Source organism: Microcaecilia unicolor, chromosome 3 (genome assembly GCF_901765095.1).
Source record: "Microcaecilia unicolor chromosome 3, aMicUni1.1, whole genome shotgun sequence".
In the NCBI taxonomy this organism is placed as follows: Eukaryota; Metazoa; Chordata; class Amphibia; order Gymnophiona; family Siphonopidae; genus Microcaecilia; species Microcaecilia unicolor.
In genome coordinates this window covers 251,888,085-251,915,311 of record NC_044033.1, presented here as the reverse complement: position 1 = coordinate 251,915,311, position 27,227 = coordinate 251,888,085, and the positions used below count along the sequence as shown (strand labels likewise).

The window sequence follows — 27,227 nt, the reverse complement described above, 5'->3', positions numbered from 1 at the left end:
CCCCTCCCACCAAAAAACCCCCAACTTTAACAAATTTGTTTTCCAGCCTGTATGCCAGCCTCAAATGCCATACCCAGCTCCATCACAGCAGTATGCAGGTCCCTGGAGCAGTTGTTAGTGGGTGCAGTGGACTTCAGGCAGGTGGTCCCAGGCCCACCCCCCCCCTACCTATTACACTTGTGGTGGTAAATGGGAGCCCTCCAAACCGCCCCCAAAACCCACTGTACCCACATGTAGGTGCCCCCCTTCAGCCATAGGGGCTATGGTAATGGTATAGAGTTGTGGGCAGTGGGTTTTGGGGGGGATTTGAGGGGCTCAGCACCCAAAGGAAGGGAGCTATGGACTTGGGAGGTATTTGACTTTTTTTTTTTAATTGTTACAAGTGCCTCCTAGGGTGCCCGGTTGGTGTCCTGGCATGTGAGGGGGCCAAGTGCACTACGAATCCTGGCCCCTCCCACGATCAAATGCCTTGGATTTGTTCGTTTTTGAGCTGGGCACCTTCGGTTTCCATTATCGCTAAAAAACAAAACTGCCCAGCTCAAATCCACACAACTCTGATGCATTTGTCGGGCACAAACCGTATTATCGAAAAAAGAAGATGGGCAGCCATTTTTTTCGAAAATACGGTCTGTCCCACCCCTTCACATACCCGTTCTCGGACATAGATGCCCATGGAGATGGGTGTTCGCGTTCGATTATGCCCCTCTAGGTTTCCCAGATTTGTATAACTAGCATACTGCATCCTTGGCTAAATTTGGTCTATATTGGTTATTGACTTCCCCGACAGATCAGGACTTCCCTTTATGGTTACATGTTGAAAAAGATTTGATCTCACCAATACCTTCCTCTTAACCTCTTAACAATATCCCTAACATAACATAGTAAATGATGGCAGATAAAGACCTGAACGGTCCATCCAGTCTGCCCAACAAGATAAACTCATTTTACATGGTATGTGATACTTTATACTCAAATTTGATTTGTCCTTGCCATTCTCAGGGCACAGACTGTAGAAGTCTGCCCAGCACTGTTCTTGTACTAAAAGTTCTATTTAACGTCGAAGCCCCTTAAAATTTACACTCCAGCCCATCCCTATCTATTCAGTCACGATCAGGGCGTAGACCGTAGAAGTCTGCCCAGCACTGGTTTTGCTTCCCAATTACCAGCGTCGCTACCCAATGTCCGCTAAGATTCTGTAGATCCATTCCCTCTAAATAGGATTCCTTTGTGTTTAACCTTTGGAAATCTATTTTAAAAAGGATTCTACCTGCAGTAGAAAATAGAAAATTATTTTCTACTGAAGGTTTTCAGCGCACGTCAAACTCGGAACTACTGCCAGGTGCATGCGCTAACCAGGCGGTAATGCCGATTTGACACACGCATAGGTTCTTACACGCCTCTGTAAAAGGGCCCCAGAGAGATGTTTGCAGCTCATCTCAAATTTCTGTATGGCATAAATCTAAATTTTGAATTGAACAGAAAAATATACCATAGACGTTGTGCCAACAGTTAAACATGTGGTCATTAAGCCAACTTCTGATTGGAAGCGACTTTCTTCCGTTTGAAGATTTAGCACATAAATATAATATACCTGCCCCTCAAATGTTTCAATGGTCGCAATTAACACGTGCAATCAAGAAAAGTTCTTGGCAGAGTTTAAAAATGGGTTGGACGGTTTCCTAAAGGAAAAGTCCATAGACCGCTACTAAATGGACTTGGGAAAAATCCACAGTTCCAGGAATAACATGTATAGAATGTTTGTTCGTTTGGGTAGCTTGCCAGGTGCCCTTGACCTGGATTGGCTGCTATCGGGAACAGGATGCTGGGCTCGATGGACCTTTGGTCTTTACCCAGTATGGCATTACTTATGTACTTATGATTTAACTGCGTTCTCACTTTCGTCAGATGTACACGATTTTTGTGCTTCTATACTTTCCAAAGGTAAATTCAATGTCGTCATTTTACCAAGTTCTGAATTCATTCGCTTTTCCACACACATCTGGTATTCAGGATGTTTGGCTTAAGGATTTAGATGTAGAATTTGATAATGCTGAATTGGTCTTTGTGGTCTAAAGTCAACAGACCAACCCATTCCATCAGAATGACTCAATCCCGTTACTTCCTAACTCACAGGGTACTTTGGAACCCTATGAAAAAATGGAAAGCAGGGCTTTCCCCTAGCAGGGCCGCCGAGGGGGAGGGGGAAGACTCCCCGGGCCCGGCCTTGGCGATCAAGAGAGACTGCTGTGCCACCCACAGGTCCTTCTTTTGCCGCATCCCGCCTATGTGGAAACAGGAAGTTACTTCACAGGAGGCGTGTCCTGCCTATGCGGAAACAGGAAGTTACTTCACAGGAGGCGCGTCCAGCCTTTGCGGAAACAGAAAGTTACTTCACAGGAGGTGTGTCCAGCCTATGCGGAAACAGGAAGTTACTTCACAGGAGGCAGGACGCGGAAGGAAGAAGGACCTGGGGCTGGTGGGGCAGCCTTTCTCAATCTCTGCTGCGGTCCCCTGAACATTGTTTGCCCCAGACCAGGCTTTGTCTCTGTCCCCTAGTAACTATTGCTGATGACATTGTACCAGTTCCAAAGGTACAGTTATTCATATGATATATTTTTGTCCAATTTTGTTTGCAAGTCTGGAAATACAACCAGGCCATATATCACTGTAGCACTAATTTATCAATTGATATAATTGTTCTAAAATCGGCACACCCTCAGTTTGAAGCACATTTGACATATTAATCTCCATTGCCTGCAGATGATCTAAGGCAACTGGAAAAATGCAATTATGTTAGATGTTACACTCTGGTGGAACACAGTATGTATGATATCTAAATTTGAACTAAGTGGTGTGGTGGCTGTATTGGTCCACTTTTAAAGGTAATAAGTAGAAATAAATGAAAACTATTTCTATTTATTATCATTAAATTTGAACTAAAATCCACAGGGGAAAAAACAAATATTTTGCAAGCCATCCTTTGGAAATCTATTTTAAAAAGGATTCTAGATATAGATCAACATGATAATTGTGACTTGTAATCTTTACCTAGCTTTCTGTAAATCTTCAGCTTGGAGAAAAGACAGCTGAGGGGAGATATGATAGAGGTCTATCTATAAAATACTGAGTGGAGTGGAACGGGTAGTAGATGTGAATCGTTTGTTTACTCTTTCCAAAAATCCTAGGACTAGGGGGCACATGATGAAGCTACAAAGTAGTAAATTTAAAACGAATCAGAGAAAATGTTTCCAGTGGCGTAGCTAGGGTAGTTGACACCCAGGGCCATTCATTTTTAACCCCCCCCCCCCCTCCAAAATCCAGTACTAGGCATGCCGAGAATACAAAACACTCAGGACCTATAGAGCAATTCTACCATACCATAAGCAGTCATTTGTACGAGTCACACAAGGAAAAGGAATGCATCTTAAACACTACAGTGAGCACTAGAACATCAATTCACCTATTGTAAAACGAAACCAGACAGAATAGTACAGATCGTCAATCCTGCACAGTCAATGCCAACTGAAAGCCATGTCTTTTTCACAAACACAGATACACCCTAATCCATTATAAAATAAGTAATCATAAACTTTCTATTTAGACAAAAATTAAACTGAACCCCCAAGATGCAACACCACAGAAACAGAAAATGTCCCCTAGTATTGTGCAAAATATAAAGACAGATGTAAATTTTAAAAAACTAACAAGTACCAATCGCCACTTTACAAATTAACAAATAGAAATAAAACAAATATAGAAAATAAAATAATACCATTTTATTGGACTAATACATTTAGCTTTCAGAGGCCAAAACATCCTTCCTCAGGTCAATACAGTATAGTACTGTTACAGTATCCTATCCTGACCTGAGGAAGGGGGTTTTGTTCTACGAAAGTTAGCCAAAATGTATTAAAATTAGTCCAATAAAAAGATTACCTTGTTTACATGTTCTATTATAAACATTTATTAACACAGCTACAATACTACTTTATCCTAAAGCAAAAAAATAAAAATATGTATTTTATTTACAGTTTGTTGTCTCTGGTTTCTGCTTTCCTCATCTTCTTTTCACTGTCTTCCTTCCATCCAGCATCTGTCTTCGTTCTCTCTCTGCCATCCAGTGTCTGCCTCCTCCATCCAATGTCTGCCCTCTCTCCCTGCTCCTTCCATCCACATCTGCCCTCTCTCTCTCCCCCTTCCATCCACTGTCTGCCCTTTCTCTCTGCCCCTTCAATCCACCATTTGCCCTCCCTCTCTCATCCATCCAGGGTCTGCCCTCCCTCTTGCTCTCCCTTCCATCCAGGATCTGTCCCCTCTCTCTGCCCCTTTTTTTCAGCCCTCAGTTCCAGCCCCATTATCCCACCAGTCCCCAGTTTCAGCCCCAGCCCTATTCTCCCACCAGTCCCGAACTTCAGCCCCCAGCCACTTCTCCCTGTCCCCTTTTCAGCCCCGTTTCAACCCCAGCCCCAAGCTTCAGCCCCAGCCACTTCTCTGTGTCTCCTTTTCAGCCCCCAGTCCCCACAGTTTCAGCCCCTGCCCCTTTTCAGCCCCCAGTCCCAGTACTAGTCCCCTTATCCCACCTACCCTCCCTTTCAGCCCCCAGTTCCAGCCCCTTGCATCCACATGCCTTGTATTAGGCCCCCGTTTTCAGCCCCAGACCCATTCTCCCACCTGACCCACGCATGCCCCATTTTCCCACCAGCTTCAGGCATGGCCCCTTCTCAGACCCCAGTTCCAGCCCCCTTCTCCCATCTGAGAACCCCTTCCCCTCCCCACCCCACCCCAGTCCCCTTCTCCCATCCGAGAACCCCCTCCCCAGTCCCCTTCTCCCATCCGAGAACCCCCACCCCCTTCTCCCATCCAAGAACCCCCTCTTCTCCCCACCCCAGTCCCCTTCTCCCATCTGAGAACCCCCTCCCCTCCCCAGTTCCCTTCTTCCCCCACCCCACCCCAGTACACTTCTCCCATCCGAGAACCCCCCTCCTCACTCCCTTCTCCCATCTGAGAAACCCCACCCCTTCTCCCATTGGACCACCACTCCACCCCTTCTCCCATCGGAACCCCCCCCCCGACCCGATCACCAACTCCGTGGAGAGACCGCCCTCTTCTCCTGCCACCACCCTGCTTTAAAAAAACATTGTGAAACAGAGTCGCAGGCAGGCAGCGCCTCGCGTCTGCCCTGCTTGTAAAACAAGTAAATCTCCTCATCGGCGTCGGGCCTTCCCTCATTGGGTCCCACCCTCCTCTGATGTAACTTCTTATTTCCGCGAGGGAGGGACCCAATGAGGGAAGGCCCGATGCGCCACCGCCGAGATTTACTTGTTTTACAAGCAGGGCAGACGCGAGGCGCTGCCTGCGACTCCATTTCAAAAATATATTTTTTTGAAGGCAGGGTGGGAGGGAGCAGCAGGAGTGGAGCACCCCCCCCCCCCACACACACCTGCTGACACCCGGGGCGGACCGCCCCCACCGCCCTGCCCTTGCTATGCCACTGAATGTTTCTTCACTGAACGTGTAATTAAACTCTGGAATTCGTTGCTAGAGAATGTGGTAAAAGCAGTTAGCTTAGTGGGGTTTAAAAAAAGGTTTGGATGGTTTCCTAAAGGAAAAGTCCATAGACCATTATTAAAATGACTTGGGGGAAATCCACTATTTCTGGAATAAACAACATAAAATCTATTGAACTTTTTTGGGATCTTGCCAGGTGTTTGTGACCTGGATTGGCCACTGTCGGAAACAGGATGCTGGGCTTGATGGACCTTTGGTCTGTCCCAGTGTGGCAGTACTTATGTACTTAAGTACTTAGGTAGGTTCTTATCCTTCTTAATGTTTTAGTCATATAGCATCTTCCTTTTTTTTCATGGTTTTTCTTAACTAGTTCTGTAATGTTGCTTATTTTCCTGTTAATGCATTGTTTATTACACATGTATCATTACTTTTTATAAACTTAATAACAAGATTTGAACTCAAATAATGATATGTTCTCTTTCTGCCTCCGGCCGGGGCATATTTTCTCTCATGTCTACAGGTCATCGCTGTAGTTATGGATGTGTTCACAGACCCAGACATTTTCTTGGACATGCACGAGGCGGCCTCAAGGAAAATGATCCCTGTCTACCTGCTGCTGAGCAGACACCACCTTCCTTCCTTCCTCAGCATGGTGGAGACCACAGGGGTCAACCTACGATTCACCCAGGTAGATCAGGGGACCAGGTATCCCTCAACTTATCACAATAGCATAGGAGTGAAACAGCATGGGATGCTGAAAGTACCAAAGAGCTGTGTGTGAGGGTCTCAGTGCTGGAATAGCAAAGGGTGCTGTAGGACAGGAATGAGGTGCATTGATAGAGCTGAGTGGGAGGGTCTCCGTACAGGAATAGCAGGGGGTGCTGCAGGGCAGGAGTGAGGTGCATTGGCAGAGTTGTGTGTGAAGGTCTCAGTATTGGAATAGCAGGGGTTGCTGCCGGGCAGGAATGAGGTGCATTGGCAGAGCTGTGTGTGAGGGTCTCAGTATTGGAACAGCAGAGGGTGCTGTAGGACAGGAATGAGGTGCATTGATGTTCAAGTGTACAGCGCTGCGTACATCTAATAGCGCTTTAGAAATGCTAAGTGGTAGTAGTAAGACTGAGGACTAATGTCAGGAAGTATTTTTTCACGGAGAGGGTGGTGGATATGTGGAATGCCCTCCCGCGGGAGGTGGTGGAGATGAAAACGGTAATGGAATTCAAACTTGCGTGGGATAAACACAAATGAATCCTGTTTAGAAGGCATGGATCCACAGAATCTTAGTAGAGATTGGGTGGCGACACCGGCATTTGGGAAGTAAAACCCGTGCTGGGCAGACTTCTACAGTCTGTGCCCTGATTGTAACTGAATAGATATGGAGTGTAAATTTTAAGGGGCTTCGAAGCAGGGGCGTATCTGCGTGGGGCCAAAGGGGCCTGGGCCCCCCTCCCCACCGTCAACCCTCCCCCGCTGCTTACCTTTGCTGGCGGGGGGCCCCAACCCCCGCCAGCCGAGGTCCAACCCGCAGTCTTCATATTTCGTCTTCCTCCGACTCCTCCGTGGCCATGCTGTAAGTAGCTGCTGATTCGTTGAATCCAGTTCGGAGTCTGACGTCCCAGCACGTCGTACAACGTGCTGGGACGTCAGACTCCGAACTGGATTCAACGAATCAGCAGCGTTACTTACAGCATGGCCACGGAGGAGTCGGAGGAAGACGAAATATGAAGACTGCGGGTCGGACCTCGGCTGGCGGGGGTTGGGGCCCCCCGCAAGCAAAGGTAAGCAGCGGGGGAGGGTTGACGGTGGGGGGGGGGGGGGTGGAGAGTAGTGGCGGCGGCGGCGGGGGGGGGGGAGGGAGGCAAAAATGTGCCCCCCTCTCTGGCTCTGGCCCCCCCTACCGCCGGATTCCAGATACGCCCCTGCTTCGAAGTTAGCTTCAGAACTTTTAATACAAGACTTCTACAGTCTGTGCCCTGAGAATGGCAGGGACAAATCAAACTCAGGTATAAAGTATCACATACCATGTAAAATGAGTTTATCTTGTTGGGCAGACTGGAAGGACCGTACAGGTCTTTATCTGCCGTCATTTACTATGTTACTATGTAATGGCCCCCTGACCCCTGGTATAAGCCGCTGTTTCCTTTTTTTCTCCCTTGGTTCAGAACATGCGAGTCAGAGTCCTGACAGGCTGTACTTTCCACACCAGACACCTGAAGCAAGTGACAGGCATCCTGAAAGAGAAGTTCCTTCTGCTGGATGGCGAATCAGTCATCACCGGCACCTACAGGTAAGAGACTGCAGGAGACACTGCGCTAAGGCATGTCTGGGAAGTCGGAGCCGCCCCATAGATCGCCAGGGGTCACAAGGACCTTTCAACCATGCTTCTGAGACAGTCAGGACCAGAGCAGGGGATTAGAGCTCAATCACAAAAAATTAGTGACTTCCCCCTCATCACACCCAGAGTAGGGGCCAGAACTGGAGTTTACAACTCTCTAAAATTCCTAGCCAAGTGCCAAATCCCACTAAACTCTGACACCACCCCCAAGAGCTTAGGGCTGGGGCGGGATCTACTCCGAGGAAGCAGCCAGTGATTGGCTCCTCTGCATTGACCCACTGTGACATCACCTCTTAGCTAGAACAATGCTATCAGTCCCCCCCCCCCCCAACCTAAGCCACAAACCTTGCATTGGCCTCTATAGGGTCAAGGTGGAAGGAGCATATAGGCTACAGGCAGAATCTGTGCCTACAGGCGGGACTTGAGGGATTGGTGTGGCGGAGCGTGGCACGTTGGTCACCATGAGACTCCAGGACTTCCTGGCCCTCCTCCTCTTCCTCTGTGGTTCGGTACAGCCCAACAAGCAGTGCTATTACTGTGAGACCACCATGACAGACTACTGCCCCACCATGAAGGTGACCTGTGACACCAACCATAACTGCTTCACGGCTATGGGATCGTCCGTGGGCATGGAGCTCCTAAAATCCAAAGGATGCGTGGCGGAGACATGGTGCGGGCGACAGCAGCAGGTGACGTACATGGCTGTCGACTACAAGATAAAGTACAACTGCTGCTGGGGAAACCTGTGTAACGGAGTGGACCCGGTCCAGTGGCGAGGCAGCCTTGGGGTGCTGCTGGGAGCCGGCGTGGGGCTGGCTGTCCTCGTCGCCCACCTGTGAGCATGGAGGGAGGTGGTTAGAGAATGAGTATCCTATATAGAAAAATAAATTATGAATCTTCTTAAAACACTGAGACTCATTGGGAAGGTATCTTTGGCTGTTTCCAGTATGGTGTTCCTTAACTACATAGAGACTCATTCATCCAATCCGTATTTTCCTTCACGGAGCCTGAAGTGTTAACATATGACACTGGGTGGGAAGAAGAACAGGAAAGGATGGACAGTAACCAGAGATACAGGAACTCCTGAGGGGGGGGGGAGAGGGGCAGGAGGGGAAAAGCAGGGGCAATAACCAGACATACAGGAACCGCTGAGGGGAGATAGAGGGGCAGAAGGGGGAAAGCAGGGGCAATAACCAGACATACAGGAACTGCTGGGGGGGGGAGAGGGGCAGGAAGGAAAAAGCAGGGGCAGTAACCAGAGATACAGGAACTGCTGGGGGGGGGGGGGGGAGAGAGGGGCAAGAAGGAAAAAGCAGGGGCAGTAACCAGAGATACAGGAACTGGGGGGGGGGGGGAGAGAGAGGGGCAGGAGGGGAAAAGTAGGGGCAATAACCAGACATACAGGAACTGCTGGGGGGGAGGGGGCAGGAGGGGCAATAACCAGATATACAGGAACCGCTGAGGGGGAGAGAGGGGGCATGAAGGACAGTAACCAGAGATACAGGAACTCCTGAGGGGGGGAGATCAGGGCAGAAGGGGGACAGCAGGGGCAATCACAGATACAGAACTGCTGAGGAGGAGAGAGGAGGGAAGGAGGGGAAAAGGAGGGATAATAACCAGACATACAGGAACCGCTGAGGGGGGAGAGGGGGCAGGAGGGGCAGTAACCAGAGATACAGGAACTCCTGAGGGGGGGGGGGAGAGAGGGGCAATAACCAAAGATACAGAACTGCTGAGGGGGGAGAGAGGGGAAAAGGAGAGATAATAACCAGAGATACAGGAACTGCTGGGGGGGGGGGGGGAGGAGAGAGGGGAGCAGAAGGGGAAAAGGAGAGATAATAACCAGATACAGGAACTGCTGGGGGGGAGGAGAGAGGGGGGCAGAAGGGGAAAAGGAGGAATAATCAGAGATACAGGAACTGCTGGGGGGGAGAGAGGGGCAGGAGGGGAAACGTTGGGATAATAACCAGAGATACAGAACTGCTGGGGGAGGGGAGAGAGGCAGGAGAGGAAAAGCAGGGCCAATAACCAGAGATACAGAACATCTGGGGGGGGGAGGGGCAGAAGGGGAAAAGGAGGGATAATAACTAGAGATACAGGAACTGCTGGGGTGGGGTACAGAGGGGCAGGAAGGAAAAAGCAGGGGCAATAACCAGAGATACAGGAACTACCGGGGTGGGGGGAGATGGGCAGGATGGAAAACGCAGGGGCAATAACCAGAGATACAGGAACTACTGGGGGGGGGGGAGGAGAGAGAGGGGCAGGATGGAAAAAGCAGGGGCAATAATCAGAGATACAGGAACTGCTGGGGGGAGGGAGAGAGGGTCAGGACAGGAAAAGCAGGAGCAATAACCAGAGATACAGAACTGTTGAAGGGGGAGAGAGGGGAAAGGAGAGACGATAACCAGAGATACAGGAACTGCTGGGGGGGGGGGGGGGAGAGGGGGGCAGATGGGGAAAAGGAGGGATAATAACTAGAGATACAGGAAGTGCTGGGGGGGGGGAAAGAGGGGCAGGATGGAAAAAGCAGGGACAATAACCAGAGATACAGGATACAGGGCTTCTGGGGGGGGGGGGGGGGGAAGAGGGAGGCAGAAGGGGAAAAGGAGGGATAACAACCAGAGATACAGAACTGCTGGGGGGGGAGAGGGGGCAGGAGGGGAAAAGCAGGGGCAATAACCAGAGATACAGAACTGCTGGGGAGGGGGAGAGGGGGTAGGAGGGGAAAAGCAGGGGCAATAACCAGAGATACAGAACTGCTGGGGGGGAGAGGGGGCAGGAGGGGCAATAACCAGAGATACAGGAACTGCTGAGGTAGGGAAAGGGGCAGGAGGGGAAAAGCAGGGGCAATAACCAGAGATACAGAACTGCGGGGGGGGGGGGGGGTAGAGAGAGGGAGGGTTCAAGTGTACAGCGCTGCGTACGTCTAGTAGTGCTTTAGAAATCATAAGTAGTAGTAGTAGAAGGGGAAAAGAAGGGATAATAACCAGAGATACAGGAACTGCTGGGGGGGAGAGACGGTCAGGATGGAAAAATCAGGGGCAATAATCAGAGATACAGAACTGCTGGGGGGAGGGGGCAGGAGGGGCAATAACCAGAGATACAGGAACTGCTGAGGTAGGGAAAGAGGGGCAGGAGGGGAAAAGCAGGGGCAATAACCAGAGATACAGAACTGCTGGGGGGGGGGGGGAGAGAGGGGGCAGGAGGGGCAATAACCAGAAATGCAGGAACTGCTGACTTAATGGAACTCCACAGGCCACTCATTGTTCACTGTGCAACTCTCTTGCTTATATTTTCCTGCCTCTCCCCCCACCTTGCACCCCTACCCTCTTTTCCAGCTTTACCTGGAGTGACGCCCGCCTGGATCGGAACCTGGTGACCGTCCTGACGGGGGAGATTACGGACTCCTTCGACAAAGAGTTCCGTACCCTCTTCGCCGCCTCGAGACCCTTGCCACGCCTCCACGCCTTGGGGATGGGGAGCAGGCAGTGGAGACCTTCCTCACCACCATGGCCAACACCCATCAAGATGGCACCCAAGGACCCCCCTCCGAAGTCACCTGCGGCACTTCTGCAGCCCGGTATCAATGGCTTTGTCCCACTGCCGAAGCTCATTGTGGCTGAACCTGCTGACACTATCCCTCCACCCACCTCATATGTCGTCCCGCTGGCAGGCGCCGAGTTATCCAGGAGGGTCCACAAAATTGCCGAACGCCGTACAGTGGCTCCCCCCGAAGCTGCCTGCTTAGACAAGGAAACTGGTGGGGGGCTTCAGAGAGTCTCTGCCGAGATCCAGGACTCTGTGCCTGCTTCCAGAGAGCGGGTGGATCTGCCGGATTACTCCATCCGGCACCGGCTCTCAGTCTGCCGGACTTTTGAAGGTCCCACGGAGGGGCTGCAGAGAGGGCAGGATGCACAAAGCGCCCTCAGTGACATCCTGAAGAACGTTCAAAGGAGCCGTCTGTCCGTGTCCAAGACGGCGGGAGCCAGACCAAGCAAATCTCTCTGGGACCTCAGCCGCCTGTCACAGCTGTCTGGCTCAAGCATCGGGTCTGGAGCCGGACAGAATCCGATGGAGCTGGGAGACGAAGCGAAGGTGAGAACAAGTAAAAAATCTACCATTACATGAGAGACTGACAGAACTGGGAACTGAAGCCCCTATGTATCCCCCAGGACAGGGACAGTGACAGTGCTGGGGAGGGGGGAGGGAGGGAGAGTGCTGGGGACTGAAGCCCCCTGTGTATCCCCAGGACAGGGACAGTGCTGGGGAGGGAGGAGGGACTGAGTACTGGGGACTGAAGCCCCCCCCTGTGTGTCCTCAGGACAAGGACAGTGCTGGGGAGGGTAAGGGACTGACACTGCTGGGGACTGAAGCCCCCTGTGTATCCCCAGGACATGGACAGTGCTGGGGATGGGTGAAGGCCCAACAGCTGTGGTCTTTCTCTTGAAAGTGCTGAGTCCTGAGTTTTGTCTCCTCTGTTTCCTGTGTTGGGCAGTGTTTGCAAGGTTGCCTCCTCCCTTGTTTAATATTCCCTCCACCTTCTTTAAATATTTACGCTGTGAAGCCCAGCAATCTCCCGCACCCTGCTGCATCAGCCCACGGGTGCAAAAGGGAAGGAAGGGAGAGTGTCCCAGGGAAAGAAGAGCACAGAATCGGTGTCCTTTACCCCCAGGTTCCTCTCTTCCATCTCCAGCTCTCTCTCTCTCCCCCTACCTTTTGCTCCCCTATTTTCTCTCTCCCTCCATCTCCGGCTGATTTCCTTTTTATCCCTCATCTCTCTCCACTTCTTTAGCACTTCTCTTTTTCCTCATCTCTCCATCTCACCTTCTCTCTTCCCTCCTTGCCCCTTGTTCCCTCTCGTGTCCCTGTGCTCTTCTTCTCCTCCACTCTTTCTTTGTTGACTCTATATCCCTTTCCTTCTCTGGCTCTGTGTTTTCTGCTCTAATTTCTTCCCTCTCTTCCTTTCTCCTTCAACCCCTTGGTAGCTCCTCCAACACTTTCCCTCAGTTCTCTTCCTTTTTCCATTTGCCTCTTCTCTCTCCCTCTCTTTCTTCCTCTTTTTTGCTGCTCCCAACCCCTCTTTCTTCTTCACTATAGCTGACCTTTGTGGGGGGAGAAATTGAGACAATAGGGGCAGCACTAGACACCATATGAGGACATGGATGGTCCAGAGAAGGTCCCAGAAAACAGCAAGGCAAACGATCTGCGAAATCCAACGTGGAAAATGAGCAAGCAGATCAGTATATTATCCAAAATATTTTGTTGAAGATACCGTATCTAAGACAGTTGCCCGACACAGGCCGTGTTTCGCCCACAAAAGGGCTGCGTCAGGGGCTAGTCTGTATCTCTACGAATAAGAACAATGTTGTGTTTCCAAATCACCAGCAAGTAGTCTGTTCTTATTCGTAGAGATACAGACTAGCCCCTGACGCAGCCCTTTTGTGGGTGAAACACGGCCTGTGTCGGGCAACTGTCTTAGATACGGTATCTTCAACAAAATATTTTGGATAAAATACTGATCTGCTTGCTCATTTTCCATCCTGGTCCAGAGAATGGCTATGAAAACAGGGGTACAAAGCCCTGTGGCTGTGACCAGAGAAGATTTAGGAACTTGCTATCATAGGCTCAGAGTCCAAGAGGGCAGATTCACAATTAACATCAAATATTATGGCCAGGGGCATCTTCTGAGAGTGGCCACTAGGAGTCATTATTGAGTCCTGAAAGTGGCCACTAGGTGTCACTGTTGAGTGAAGGCTGAGACCGTCTTCCTTCCTAGCCTGGGAGCAGCTGAAACCCAGGTCCCTCTACAGAGGAGTATGTGGCTTCGCCATTGAGCCACAGGACCACCCAAGTAGGGTAAATCCCGGGAGCAGGGATGGGCAACATTTAGAGGATTGTTCAAGGGTTTATTTGGTTGTTTTTTAGTTACCATTTTAGCAGCAACCTTGTCAATAGCTTACCCCAGAGCCGGTGAGAGACACAGGTGGGAACAGGGCAGGACTGCCCCCCCCCCCCCACCTGGGCCACCGACCACTGCCGCCAGCACCCCCACCCCCACTGAGGCTGTCCTGCACATTCGGGCCACCTGCCCCTTCCCTTCCTTTGTCTGACTGCTCCACCCTCAGTCTGTCGTCTCCTTTCTCCTGCTCCTATGTGCCGGGACCCAGATGATGGCATTAATGCGATAACACGGGTTATCACGTTAAAGCAATCATCTGGGACCTGGCACACAGGAGCAGGAGAGAGACAGACCCAGAAGCATGCAGGCAGGAAGAAGCTTGCTGGTTCCGGGCCCCCCCTTTGGAGGCCAGGCCTGGGGAATCTTGCCCTCCCCCCCCCCCCCCTCGGTGGCCCTGGTTTACCCTATTGCTTAAATAGTGTTCAGTACTGATAAACAGTGTGCGATATTGAGGACCATAGATGATGGTAAAGACATGAAACTTAATTTTTTTCCTGTCATTTCAAATGAATGCATATCCCTACCTGGGAGAGGTACAGCGAATCCTCAGTGGTGGGGCAGTGAGGGGGTAAAGCCTGGGAAGGGCACAGAGGATCCTCAGTGGTGGGGGAGTGGGGTAAAGCCTGGGAGGGGCACAGAGGATCCTCAGTGGTGGGGGAGTGAGGGGTAAAGCCTGGGAGGGGCACAGAGGATGCTCAGTGGTGGGGAAGTGAGGGGGTAAAGCCTGGGAAGGGCACAGAGGATCCTCAGTGGTGGGGGAGTGAGGGGTAAAGCATGGGAGGGGCACAGAGGATGCTCAGTGGTGAGGAAGTGGGGTAAAGCCTGGGAGGGGCACAGAGGATCCTCAGTGGTGGGGGAGTGAGGGGGTAAAGCCTTGGAGGGGCACAGAGGATCCTCAGTGGTAGGGGAGTGAGGGGTAAAGCCTGGGAGGGGCACAGAGGATTCTCAGTGGTGGGGGAGTGAGGGGTAAAGTCTGGGATAGACTCAGATGATCCTCAGTGGTTGTCAGAATATTTAGGATGCTAGGAGGGGAGGCAGTTAGTTAAACCAGCGATCAGGCAGGGTTTGCAGATTGTTTGCTCTCCTTTCCAGCTGCCAGAGGCCCTTCATGTGATATCCCAGACTGTGTTACACCTCATTTCACCTCTCTCTCACACACATGATTCCCCTTACCCCCTCCCACCAGCCTGTATATGTTTTCTTTGCTGAACATGTTTGATGAGTTCCAGGCCTGTATAGCGTCAGGCTCCAGATCAATCCCAATCTGCCCCCACCTCCCCTAGTCCACCCTCCCATGATCTCCAACACAGGGTTGTCAGCATGGTGGAAAAGTTTCTGGAGATCATCAGCTCCTTCAGTTCACCTCAGTAACCCGTCTTTGTGTTGTTCAATAACAATGTACCTGGTGCTATCATGACCATGCACGGTGTCCCTTCTCCAGCTCTATTAAAAAGAAGGAGGGCTCTCCATGCTCTTATGTAGAGCTCCCACAGGACGCCGCCTTCATGAAAATCTTTCTGGTGGGCCACAATTGTACATTGTGAAAAGCTGGCCCTAAACCAGATGAAAACATTGATTTATTTTGTACAGTGTGTTAAGAAAGACTTCGAGTTGAGGTAACACAAAATTATTACCTCTCTCCCCACCCCTGCCCCAGTCCCTGAAAAGAAACTAAGGTTATCTTTGTGCAATGATTTATGAGAGCTGGCAAGAAAAGAGAACGCCAAGCCCGGGGGCGGCCTATGATGTTATCATCTTTAGTGTTTCTGCTATCTTTGGCAGATGTCTGACAGACAACAGATGTCCCAAACATCGCATGAAACAGAAGGAGAGGTTCTAGGTGCATCCTGTATAGTGCTTTGTCCATGCTTATTTAGGAACGAGCATGAGGAACGTAGGGTCTACCAACCAGCTCCAGGTCTTCTGGGGTAAGGGACTGAGGATGGGCTACCTCCCTCCATGCTTTTGAGAATCTGGGATCAGCCATCCCAGGCATTCATCCTGTCTAGATATCATGGAGTTGGTTGGTGACCTTAGCAAGGTAGGACCTCCTTCAGTGACTGCCTTATGACCACTTCAACAAGGGATACTTTAGGGGTTATTGAGAAACAGGCCCTTGGTTCCCCTAGAAATTGCATGGGGTGGAACCTAAAGGAGGTGAGGTGAGGGAAGGGCCCGTATTTTCACTTAAACAAAGGGCCACCATTGAGGTCTTTTGATGTTTCCAAGTCTGGTCTTTGCACTCCGATTGACTTTGGCCAACTTCCAAAAGCTCTAGCAGTGACCCACTGAGAAGTAATCCCACAAAATACACTGAACTGGATGGATGTCCTTGCAGGATGACACACGAAAAATAAGGGCTGGGTTCCCCACTCCTCCATTCTTTCCCCATGCCAAACAAAAGTGAGGGATTGCCCCTTTAGCTAGAGGACAGTTGGGATACCTTGTTGACAGGAAGAGACATCTTGTACTGCCAATAATATAATATTACCAGGTCCAGAGTCAATTCATAAAGATGGTTAACATCCATTTGTAGAGATAATGGATGCTGCAACCATGTGGGAGCTGGTAGTTGAGAGGGGCAGCAAAGTGTTCAAGACAAGATGGAGGGTTATATTCATGGCCTACACCATGTCATGCCTCTGAACTTCCTGCCTAATTTCACAGGCCTCCAGCTTTGGGGGTCTTCTGCTATGGTCATATGTTCTCAGCATACAACATCTGAAAATTTGAGTCATGAGTCTACATTCCTTTTTGGGGGATAACACTTGGAAAATTGAGCCCGATATGGGAGGGACCATCTTCTTGAACTGGGGCATTTTGAAAATCTCAAGGTTCAAGTGGATAACGATACTCTGCAGGATTTACTTGCTTTTGCTTCTGTTTCTATCCTGTTTCACCTTGTTTTTTTCAACAGAGCAAGTCGAGATGGGTGAGCCAAGCCACTCCCGCCATGCTGTTGATGAGACAGAGGGGCGCTGCTCACCCCCACGAAGAGCACAGGACACGAGAACAATCCATGTTGTATTCCTCGGCTTTCAAGCCATCCATAGTCTTGTCACCGCTCCGGCTACAGGGCCAGCTGGTCCATGGCTTACCTAGCCCAGCCCTACCCAGACCCTTGAGTAATCTGTCCAAGCCCACTCGGACCCTCTATTACTAAGCCCGCTACAATGTGGGGGGAGGGGTACCACATCAGTTCTCTCTTCTGATGGCAAGGAAAAGATGTCCTGCCAGAACACAGAGAAGTTGGCCTGGTAGGCCAGGGAGGGCACTTCGGCCTACCATCAGGATGTACTGAAAGGACCATTGCGAAACACCTCAACTTTGATTCAGTGATTACAGTGGAAGTTTACCAGGATGAATACTCTCCACACACACATTAGAGTACACTGAATATATGCTGGGAATCTCTAGGACCTCAACTCAGAGGGGTACAGCCTGGGGCTCCCCCCAGCTTTCTTGACTTCTTGTCTAGACTGTGTAAGATGTTTTTTCTGCATACCCAGATTGAACTTGCTAAAAATGCATTGGCGATGTTGCACTGAAAACCTCATGGTGATCTAATTTTGAGAGGTAGTGTCTGTCACCCAAGATGGTTTAACCCACCCCAAAGAAATATCTTCCTGCCCTTCACCACCTTCTTAAGTATTAAAGTCTGCATGGTATCTTTGTGATGATGGTAACACTGGAAGTGACTTGTGTTTACAGGATAGGGCGGGAAATTAGCATGGGGACACTGCCAACACCCCCATGCCTGACTCCCCTTTCTATCCACCCCCCCACCCCACAACAAGCACATCCCAGATATTCCTACCCATCCATCCCCCAACAAACACACCCGTTCCTACTTTCCTTCCCATCCCCCAACAAGCACACCCCCTCAGCATGCCTTCCAACTCATCACCTTCAAAGAAGGATCCCCCCAAAATACTCCTTTCCATGCACCCTCCCATGCCAACACACCATCCCACCCTCCCTCATACTCCAAAAAAGCCCCTTTTAATCTCTCAAGCACACCCTGACAGCCCTCCCAAGCATGCACCCCCAAACATTCGGAACCTCCAATACCCCTTCCTACTCAACCTCCACTAAACCTTCTCTCCAACCACTCTGAGCTCACACTCCCCTTCTGCAATTGATGAGCTCCCTCTGAGCATTAAACCTCCTCAAATTAAGGCTGCCAACTGGATCCAGATTTGCAGGACAGGGTGAATCCAGTCAGTTGCACGCAGGAGCTTGTGGTTCTGATTTCCCATTGCACACCTTAAGCAAGACTACAAGTCCCAGCATGCACTGGGGTAAACCTAGGACTGTATCAACCCTGTCCTGAGAATCTGGATCCATTTGGCAGCCTTACCTTAAATTAGGGGTTCTCAACCTCAGGACACAGGACACACCCAGCCAGTAAGTTTTCAGGATACCCACAATGAATTTGTATGACATAGATTTGCATACAGTGGATGCAGCACATGCAAATTTATCTCATGCATATTCACTTTGGGTATCCTGAAAACCTGACTGGCTAGATGTGTCCAGATGAGAGTTGAGAACCTCTGCCTGAAATACACCAAGCCCAGGTAAGAAATGCCAAAGAGGGACGGGCAACAATATCCTCCAGACGACCCCTCCTCAACATCAATAATCACTTTGCAAAGAGACCAAGACATAACTCTTTACCCTTCCCTCTCAGCAAATTGTGGGGACTGTATTTAATGCTTTGCTTTGCCTATACAATTCTCTCAAAAATAAAATCTATTTTTCTAAAACGTGGCAGTAGGAAATCTTTCGAAAGGAGGCCTGAACGTACCTGGTACCAAATGCGATTTGTAGAGACGGTACCTCCTTGTTATCTCCAGGGGAAATGAGGGGAACAGTACGAAATACAGGGCAACGAAACAACAGTCGCTGCCAGAACCTGTAGCCCTGATTCTCTTACAGAGAAGCCACGGAAAAATTTGAACTACAATTCCCAGCATGCACTGCAGCAGACTAGGCCTGGACAAGTCTGTTTGACTAACCTGGGGAAGGGTTGGATACTCAAACCTGCAAAACGTGGAAGGGGGGGGAGGTTGCTTGAAATCTAAATGTGTCATTCTTGTCTAATTCATGTCTTGCAGGACTCCCCAGCCCCAAACCCCAACACACTGTAATTCTGGAATACAAAATCATTTTCTGGAAGAGGGTTTGGCCTGCAATTGTCCAGTACAAATAATAAAGGCAGATGAATAATTCTTAAAACAGCAAGTGCTAAGTCAAATATTTACCCTCGGATACAAAGCACATTGGTCCTGTGGGGAGACTTTCTCACATGATTTCATGCCTGTAATTAAAGGTTTATCACCCGGGAACATGACTGGTTGTGTGGAGAAGGTGCGGTTTGGTGATAAACAAGAAACCTGGGATGCAAGTTCTACTCCCTGGCTCCTTTCCCGATTCTCTCTGTGTGATTTCATCTCCCTAAGACTCAGCTCTAATCCCCGGCTCTGCCACTGAAGTTGTGTGTTGTCTGGCCCTAGGTAAATCGCTTTTATCTCCCTATGCATCACCACTGCTCCCTGCCTCTGTCGCTGACTCTGTTGTCACCTTGGAGTGAACAAAAGAATAGCCATACTGGACCTACCAATAATTCATCTGGCCCAGTATCCGGTTCCAACAGTGGCCAATCCAGGTCACAAGTACCTGCAGAACCCCTAAGGAGCAGCAACATACCATGTAGAACCCCAAAGAGTAGGGGACGACCAAAGTTCACGGGGGGGGGTGTCGGCACCGTAGCGAAGGCAGGACTGGGGCGTGCTTAAGAGATGAGCGTCCTCAGCCGATAATGGAAAAAAGAAGGGCGTCCCTGACGAGCACTTGGCCGACTTGGTCCATTTTTTCTTGCGACCAAGCCTCAAAAAGGTGCCCGAACTGACCAGATGACCACCGAAGGAAATTGGGGATGACCTCCCCTTACTCCCCAAGTGGTCACCAACCCCCTCCCACCCTAAAAAAAAACCCAAAAAACATTTTTTTTTGCCAGCCTCAAATGTCATACCCAGCTCCCTGACAGCAGTATGCAGGTCCCTGGAGCAGTTTTAGTGGATGCAGTGCACTTCAGCCAGGCGGACCCAGGCCCATCCCCCCCACCTTTTACATGTGGTGGTAAATGTGAGCCCTCCAAAACCCACCTGAAACCCACTGTACCCACATGTAGGTGCCCCCTTCACCCCTAAGGGCTATGGTAGTGGTTTACAGTGGTGAGTGGTGGGTTTTGGGGGGGCTCAGCACCCAAGGTAAGGGAGCTATGCACCTGGGAGTAATTTGTGAAGTCCACTGCAGTGCCCTCTAGGATGCCCGGTTGGTGTCCTGCGATGTGAGGGGGACCAGTGCACTACGAATTCTGGCTCCTCCCACGACCAAAGGGCTTGGATTTGGTCGTTTTTGAAATGGGTGTCCTTGGTTTCCATTATGGCCGAAAACCGGGGATGACTATCTCTAAGGTCAACCATCTCAACATTTAGGTCGACCATCTCTAATGTCGAACCTAAATGTTGAGATTTGGGCGGCCACGACCGTATTATCGAAACAAAAGATGGACGCTCATCTTGTTTTGATAATACGGGTTTCCCCGCTCCTTCGCGGGGCCGTCCTGCAAGGACGCCCTCATGAAAACTTGGGCACCCCCTTCGATTATGCCCCTCCACATGTATCAGTGCCTGACCCTCTGCCACAGTGACCTCTCTTCACAAAGGGATCAAAAGTCCCTTTTATAATTACATACATTTATTCTTATTCCGAAGGGAATTACAGATTGCTTAACAGTTCTACAATAAAATCCTTCATCATACACATGTAAACGGCACTTTTAAGTAAACAAAAGTCAAGGAGGGAGCCAATAACAACCCACCAGCTGTTTCCAGTTCCTTGAGAGAGAGACCAAGATGCGAGAATGTCTTTCAGGCATGAAGTAAGGGGGAAAAACAGTGGCCTCCTGCGGGAGGTCAGGCTTGTATGGCTAACAGCTGAGAAATGTATTTATTTATAGCATTTATATCCCACACTTTCCCACCCATGGGCAGGCTCAATGTGGCTTACATTAGTTTAAAAAGGCTTATATCAGTGTAAAAAGGCTTACATCAATCTAGTAACAAACAATCAGATACAAATATCCTTACAGGGCCAAATATCCTTACAGGGCCAATCAGGCACGCACCCAAGGTCCTTGGCCATCAACATTTGCCGTTACTGTGGGACTCTTCAAAAGACTTTCCCCACAGTCTATGCCTTTTACAGGAAGTCCTTCAGGGGTTCTTTTTCAAAGGTGCGCTGAAAAATGGCATGCGGAAGTTTAGGCACGGGTTTTGGGCGCACGCAGATCCATTTTTTAGCGCGCCTGTAAAAAAAAAAAAGCCTTTTTTTTTTCATTTTTGCCGAAAATGGACGTGCGGCAAAATGAAAATTGTCACGCGTCCATTTTGGGTCTGAGACCTTCCCGTCAGCCATTGACCTGGCGGTAAAGATTCACATGGTAACTGGGAAGTAATGACCTATGCTCATCAAATGCCATTTGGCACCCGTCCATTACGAGTGCCAAAAAATGAAATTACCGCAAGAGCCACGCGGTAGTCGGGTGGTAACTCCATTTTGACGTACGTTGGGCATGCGTAGACGCTTACATGGCTTAGTAAAGGGCCCCTCAATCATCTACTACTGAGTTGATCCAACGATTCAATAGACAGGTTCCCACCGCAGGTCCTGAAGCCAAGGCAAGTGAGACCAGCTATTCAAATACTAATAGAGAACGCACGAGACATTCACCCGCTCTGGAGAGCCAGGGCATGCAAATACATCGTGAACGTTCACGGAGAAGCAAGGCTGTTAGGTGAGGCTCTGGGACCAGGTTGGCAGGTACTCAGTTGAGTAGTGGCCATGATCACAAGACAGGTAAGCACTCTCGCCAGCCTTTCACACTCCCCCCTCCCCTCCACTCACATCCAAAATCAGGAACACAGAACAGTGATTGTTATGGGGAGTCTCCGGCCTTGTGCTTTACACCATCCCCAGATGGCAGTAGGAAGGCTGCAAAGAAAATGGGTTGTTATGGGCGTAGAATCAAATCTTTCTGTCTAGACATCAAAAATGGTCATTCCAGACCCTGTACAGCCTGAGTCACCAACTAACCTCTGAGTATATCATAACCAGACATAGGTATAGGATCTAGAAATTAGACATTGTCCCTAGGAAACTACTTGAGGCACAGGGTGTGAGAAACTGGAATATTCCTGTAGAGATGAAATTAGCTACCAGCCCATGTCTGTGGGAGGCAGTCCATACTACTACTACTACTTATCATTTCTATAGCATACTAGATATCTCTTCTTCCTGTCCAGTGTCACAGAATTTTCTGTGTTGGAACATCTGCCCCTTGTATCCATCATGATGGCGTGACCAACACGGCCAAGATTGACCGAATATGTTATTCTGATTCAAGGAAGAGCTGTGGGACCTTTAGGTCTTCAAGCATGGGGTTCAGGAAGTTCTATTTTTTTTTTCTTGATATGTATAAGGATAGCAGCAAAATCTCACCTTTGGTGAACACCCAGAACATCCAAAGGTATGCAAGCAGGAATCTTATTCAGCCCAGAAGGTCACCAACTTCAGGAGATCCCACTCTACGGTCCAGCAGGAGAGATCTCTACCAGTCGATGACGGGAGGGAAACCTGCATCTAATGACTGGATCCTCAGTCCCTTTCCCTACTATCTCCACCAAATCCGTCATGCCTTCCAAAAGGCTCTGGAGGGATTTGTAGCCGTGCCTAGAGAGCTTCAGCTGGTAGCCATGGGTCTTGTGGAACACTCCAGCAAACTGCCCAAAGGTGACTCCATGGGGTTGCTGCAACAAGGCCACCAGAACTTCTTCCTTCAGAATGGGATCATAATGTTTATCTGGACATTGGTTTGGTCTTTGTGGCGGCACTGATAAGTGGTTAGTCTCCATAGAACTTGAGGTGGCTTCCTGTATCATGCTTGGAGTCACTCGATTTGGAGACCACGTCAGAACTAAATCCTCCCAGCCTTCAAGAGGTGCTTTCTCTGTGAGCTGATGTGGAGAGGGAGTGGGTCTAAATGGGTTCTGGTCTTGACAAGAAGCCCTCACTTCATTTTGGGAAGCTTAAAGGAAAACAGAGTACACAAATTATCTCAAGACAAAAAGGAGGGGAAAGCAAAGAGGTGGGTGAGACAGCTTCAATGGTATCATATCCTACCTTTCTTTAATTTAACAATGCATATACTCCATTTTCCAGGATCAGAGAGCGTGATGTTGGGCACTCGCTGAAGGAAGCTTCTTGTGTCCTTGCAGCCCTGGTCTTTCCTGATTTTCTCCAAGTCTATCTTGTACTTTTTTTTCAAAATCGCATTCAGCTTTTCAACCCTTATCCCAGACGCAAATTCTGGCAGAGAAAGTAACTTTCCAATCTTATCGAGGCCTGCCAAGGAAGGAAGACCATGGTCAATAGAGATGGGCTGTCGTTTGCAAGGCCATAGGGAAATGTCAATGAGATATCCTATCACATTGCTTGTCGTTACCAAATGAAAACGAGCAGAATAAACGCATTTCGTCATTCGCCAATAATAGCACACATTCTTTTTAAATAGGACTATGTGGAAAGACGGCACATTGTTTCACAAAGAGTGATAGTGGAACCATTGTGCTTGCACAAACTAGTGTGCCAGTGCAAACCTATGCATGCATGTGTGTCTCATCGGGGAAAGAATATGTCCACTTTATGAAATAGGTCCCAAGAAACACACAAGCAGTCAATCCACAAGAGCCAGACCAGCAAAAAATCAACAGCAGATTGAATAAAAAAAACAGACAGTCCGGTAGACAAGATCCAATCAAATTCCAACGGTGCTTTTATTAGCAACAGACACAGAACGGTAGAAAGCTATGCCTGACTTGGCCAAGTTTCGCGCAAAGGGCTGCCTTAGGGGCTCTCAGTTCCAAAGCAAGCTTGCACCAGAGCTGGTGAAATGTTACACTCCCTCACAATACTCCTGGCATAGTTATTAACCGTGCACCTCAGTAACATCCCAGATCGGGGATGGGCATCCACATTCCTCGAGGGTTTTCAAGATTTCCACAATGAATATGTATGAGATTGGTTTGCATGTATTGCTTCCATTGTATGCCAATAGATCTCATGTATATAACATTGTGGAAATCTTGAAAACCCCAACTGGATTGTGGCTCTTGAGGACCAGAGTTGCCCATCCCTGTCCTAGGCAACACTAGGGGCTGAAGATTACAAGATGACATTATAATGTCTTCAGTTCCAATAAATTGATTCTGACTGGATCATATGAGGTTGATTGTGTTATGTTGGGGTGTCCAGGACTAATCTGAGACATGTTGCATCTGGAAATCACCCTACCTTACAGGACCACCATCTGGAAAGAAGACATTACCTGGTATGGTCTTCACGTCAAAAGGTGCTGCTGCTGGTTTTTGAAGGATCACGGTGCTCTTTGGAAGTCCATCTTGAGGTTTCCTCAGAGAATGATCTGAAGTGGAGGTGGGTAAAGACAAACTGAAGGAAGAATGCGATGGGCCTGGCTCCTCTTTGAACCCTGATGAAAACAAACACTCGTCAATGGATGGAAAACCAGCACCAGTCCCCAGATCCTAACCTCATTGTGATGGTTTGGTGCCTGATAGGTTCCTCAGTCAAGTTTCAAAAGCACTCCATGAGAACTGCCAACTGTTCATTCTGTGGCATTAAACCAGTTTCCAAATTCATTTAGTGAGATGTTTCAAAAGACAGGATAGTACTATTGAACATTTTGTACAAAACTACCCAAACTTGTTGCCCTCCACCTCCAAATTTCCTCCCTTTTTATCTGATCACCACTCCTGTAAGACCCTAACCCGAGGTTCTCCTCAGTTTAATACATCCTGGGTCAAAACCATCCTCTCCCCCTTGGCTTCATTCATGCTATTCAAGCATCACACTTCTCCAGCAGCCCACATAGACTGTACACTCTATGGGACAGGGGTCTTCCTTCTTTTCTGAATGGCAGGTGGATACACCATCAATGCTACATCAGAAAGAAGTGTTTAATATAATCTTCAAAGCCGGACATTGTGATACTATGAGGATGGCCCTAGGGAAGCTGAAGTGGAGAAGCCTGTTTTTGATGTGCCTGCTCAAGACTCGCAACTTAGGACGTATTAAAATTGTAGTTTCAGCAATGTGGATACCAATTTATTACAGATGGAGTTAAGGGGACAGGAGAGTACACATCAAAGAAAAATATGATAAAAGTAATACGAGATTATCCTTCAATGGAGCAGTCTCACTGCTACCCATACCTGGTGAGTTATTCATTGATAACTCTCCTGATGGACTGTATTTTGTTGGTTCCTCAGGCTTGTGCATCTTCAGCCATGTAGAGTCAGTGCTGGCCAGTGATGCTCGGGGACAAGCGAAACTGCCCCTACATGATCCCCCTGGGAGCCAGACGGTTGGTTTTGGAAGCCAGGATGGAGCCAGGAAACCGGGGCTGGGCACTGGTAAGAAATTTCTAACCCTGATGCTAGTTCCGGGGACAGAAATTGCCATGTTCTCCCTTGGCTGGTTTGGAAGGGATTGGGGCAGTGGCAACACCTTGGTGATCAAAGCAGTGTTTGTCAGTGGCTCAGATGACAGGTGTGGTCCAAATTGTGGTTGAACCAATGGAACAGGGTGACGGACGGAAATCAACACAGGAGGCAGCTGGACTGTTGATGCTTGATTCAATGGAAGACGTTGGCCATCAAGGCTTTGTTTTTGCCGTTGACTTGATGAAAAGTTAGTTGCCGGCAAGTGCTTCAGAGTATGAGCTGTTTGAGATGCATCAGAGGACTTCTCCTTGCAAAGGGCTGGAGGTGTGGGTTTCAGAAGTTGGGTAGAAGGGTAGTTTCCCAGATATTCCTCCATAGATCTACCAGCAGATTCGACCGGCAACAGGGGAGTACTGGATGAATCTTGGTGGGGAAGCACGTGACGCATTTCTTCCTTGAGACCTAAATTTAATGAAATAAAATAAAATAAATGCAAGTCAAGACCAATGTTTCCTCTAAGGAGTGGACTGGTGTGTGCAAATGTTTTGGTGTGTGAGCAACAAGGTTTTAAAAAAACAAAAATTTCTGAGCGCCAATATTAGAAATGGCATTTCTGTATATAGCACACAAAAAAAAACAAAACATTTTTGTGAGGAACACTCCTGAAATGTATGAGCAATCGCTCAACTGCTCCGCATAAAGGGAACATTGGTCAGGGCCCTTTTACACTCCTGTCCTTAAAGGGAACAAAACTTGGGCCAAGATGGGAGATGTGTGGAGCCCTGTCCCTCTAGAAATGTTAAGTAGTAGTAGTAATTAGAAATCTTGTTACATAAGCAATATTAAAACATCTGTATATTCAGCTGCTGCAGTCAACATCAGTTCTAAAATACAGATATTCAGTTCTAGGAGCTGGGCTGATGTTGGTGCTTTCAAGAGACAGAAAGTAGGATAGGCTTGGGGGGGGGGGGTGGTGGAGAGAGAGAGAGAGTGATGGGAACAATCTGAAAAAGGAAGAGGTTTTTTTTGAGGGGGTGGGGAATAAAGAACGGAGAGAAGCTGAGGGAAGTGGAAAAAAATGGTGATGCCAGGATGGTGTAGCAGAGAGAAGGGGTGAGCAGAGCAGGAGGGGGAATGGAAGGGGTGAGGCGAGAAATAGAGAATGGTGGGGCAGACTCAAATGACTGGTGCAGGGATACAGATCCTGTCACATAAGAACATATGCACTGCCATATTGGGACAGACCCAAGGCCCATCAAGCCCAGTATCCAGTTTCTAACAGTGGCCAATCCAGGTCACAAGTACCTGGCAAGATCCCAAAACAGTATAATACATTTTATGCTGCTTATCCTAGAAATACTGTCAATCTACAGTGGTGGTTTTCTACTACTATCCGTTAAACATACAATACAAAGCTTAGAAGAATTTTTCAACAGGAGCGCTTCTATGTTTGTGCAGCGCTGCGTACGCTTTGTAGCGCTATAGAAATGCTAAATAGTAGTAGTAATAGTAGTAGTACCTGATATCTTGTAGATAAAAGGGAAAGTCTCATATGGTCACCGGGGTGATTTTATAACACCTATCAAGGTGTACCCCTATTTTGTGACAATTGTAATCATTGACTGACCCCCCCCCCCCCCCAACACTATTTTCTGTTTTTCTTTTCTTCAACTGTTTTTGTACACTATAGATATTTTTTGAATGTTTTGGGGGTTATTATCAATAAATTATCCTAATTTCTGTGTCTCATGGCTCATTAATTACTTCTTTATTTCGAGACATTCATCAACTCCTTCACGAGATAATATATCAGGTGGTATCGAAAAGGTATCTCAGCTAT

At 48.8% G+C, this 27,227-nt stretch overlaps 2 protein-coding genes across 2 annotated transcripts in view; both read left to right on the top strand.

The window, feature by feature from the left end:
- FAM83E (family with sequence similarity 83 member E) overlaps window positions 1-18,231 on the top strand; it is a 32,525-nt gene extending 14,294 nt beyond the window's left edge. Inside the window, exons 3-6 of the mRNA XM_030197775.1 lie at window positions 6,029-6,196; window positions 7,668-7,792; window positions 11,179-11,935; window positions 16,717-18,231. Coding sequence (XP_030053635.1) covers window positions 6,029-6,196; window positions 7,668-7,792; window positions 11,179-11,935; window positions 16,717-16,962 — 1,296 coding nt within the window. The 3' untranslated portion in view covers window positions 16,963-18,231. The remainder of the gene's footprint in view (window positions 1-6,028; window positions 6,197-7,667; window positions 7,793-11,178; window positions 11,936-16,716) is intronic.
- The window catches only part of LOC115466521 (sulfotransferase family cytosolic 2B member 1-like), a 1,032,539-nt gene that overhangs the window by 496,115 nt on the left and 509,197 nt on the right, over window positions 1-27,227 (top strand). The window lies entirely within an intron of this gene.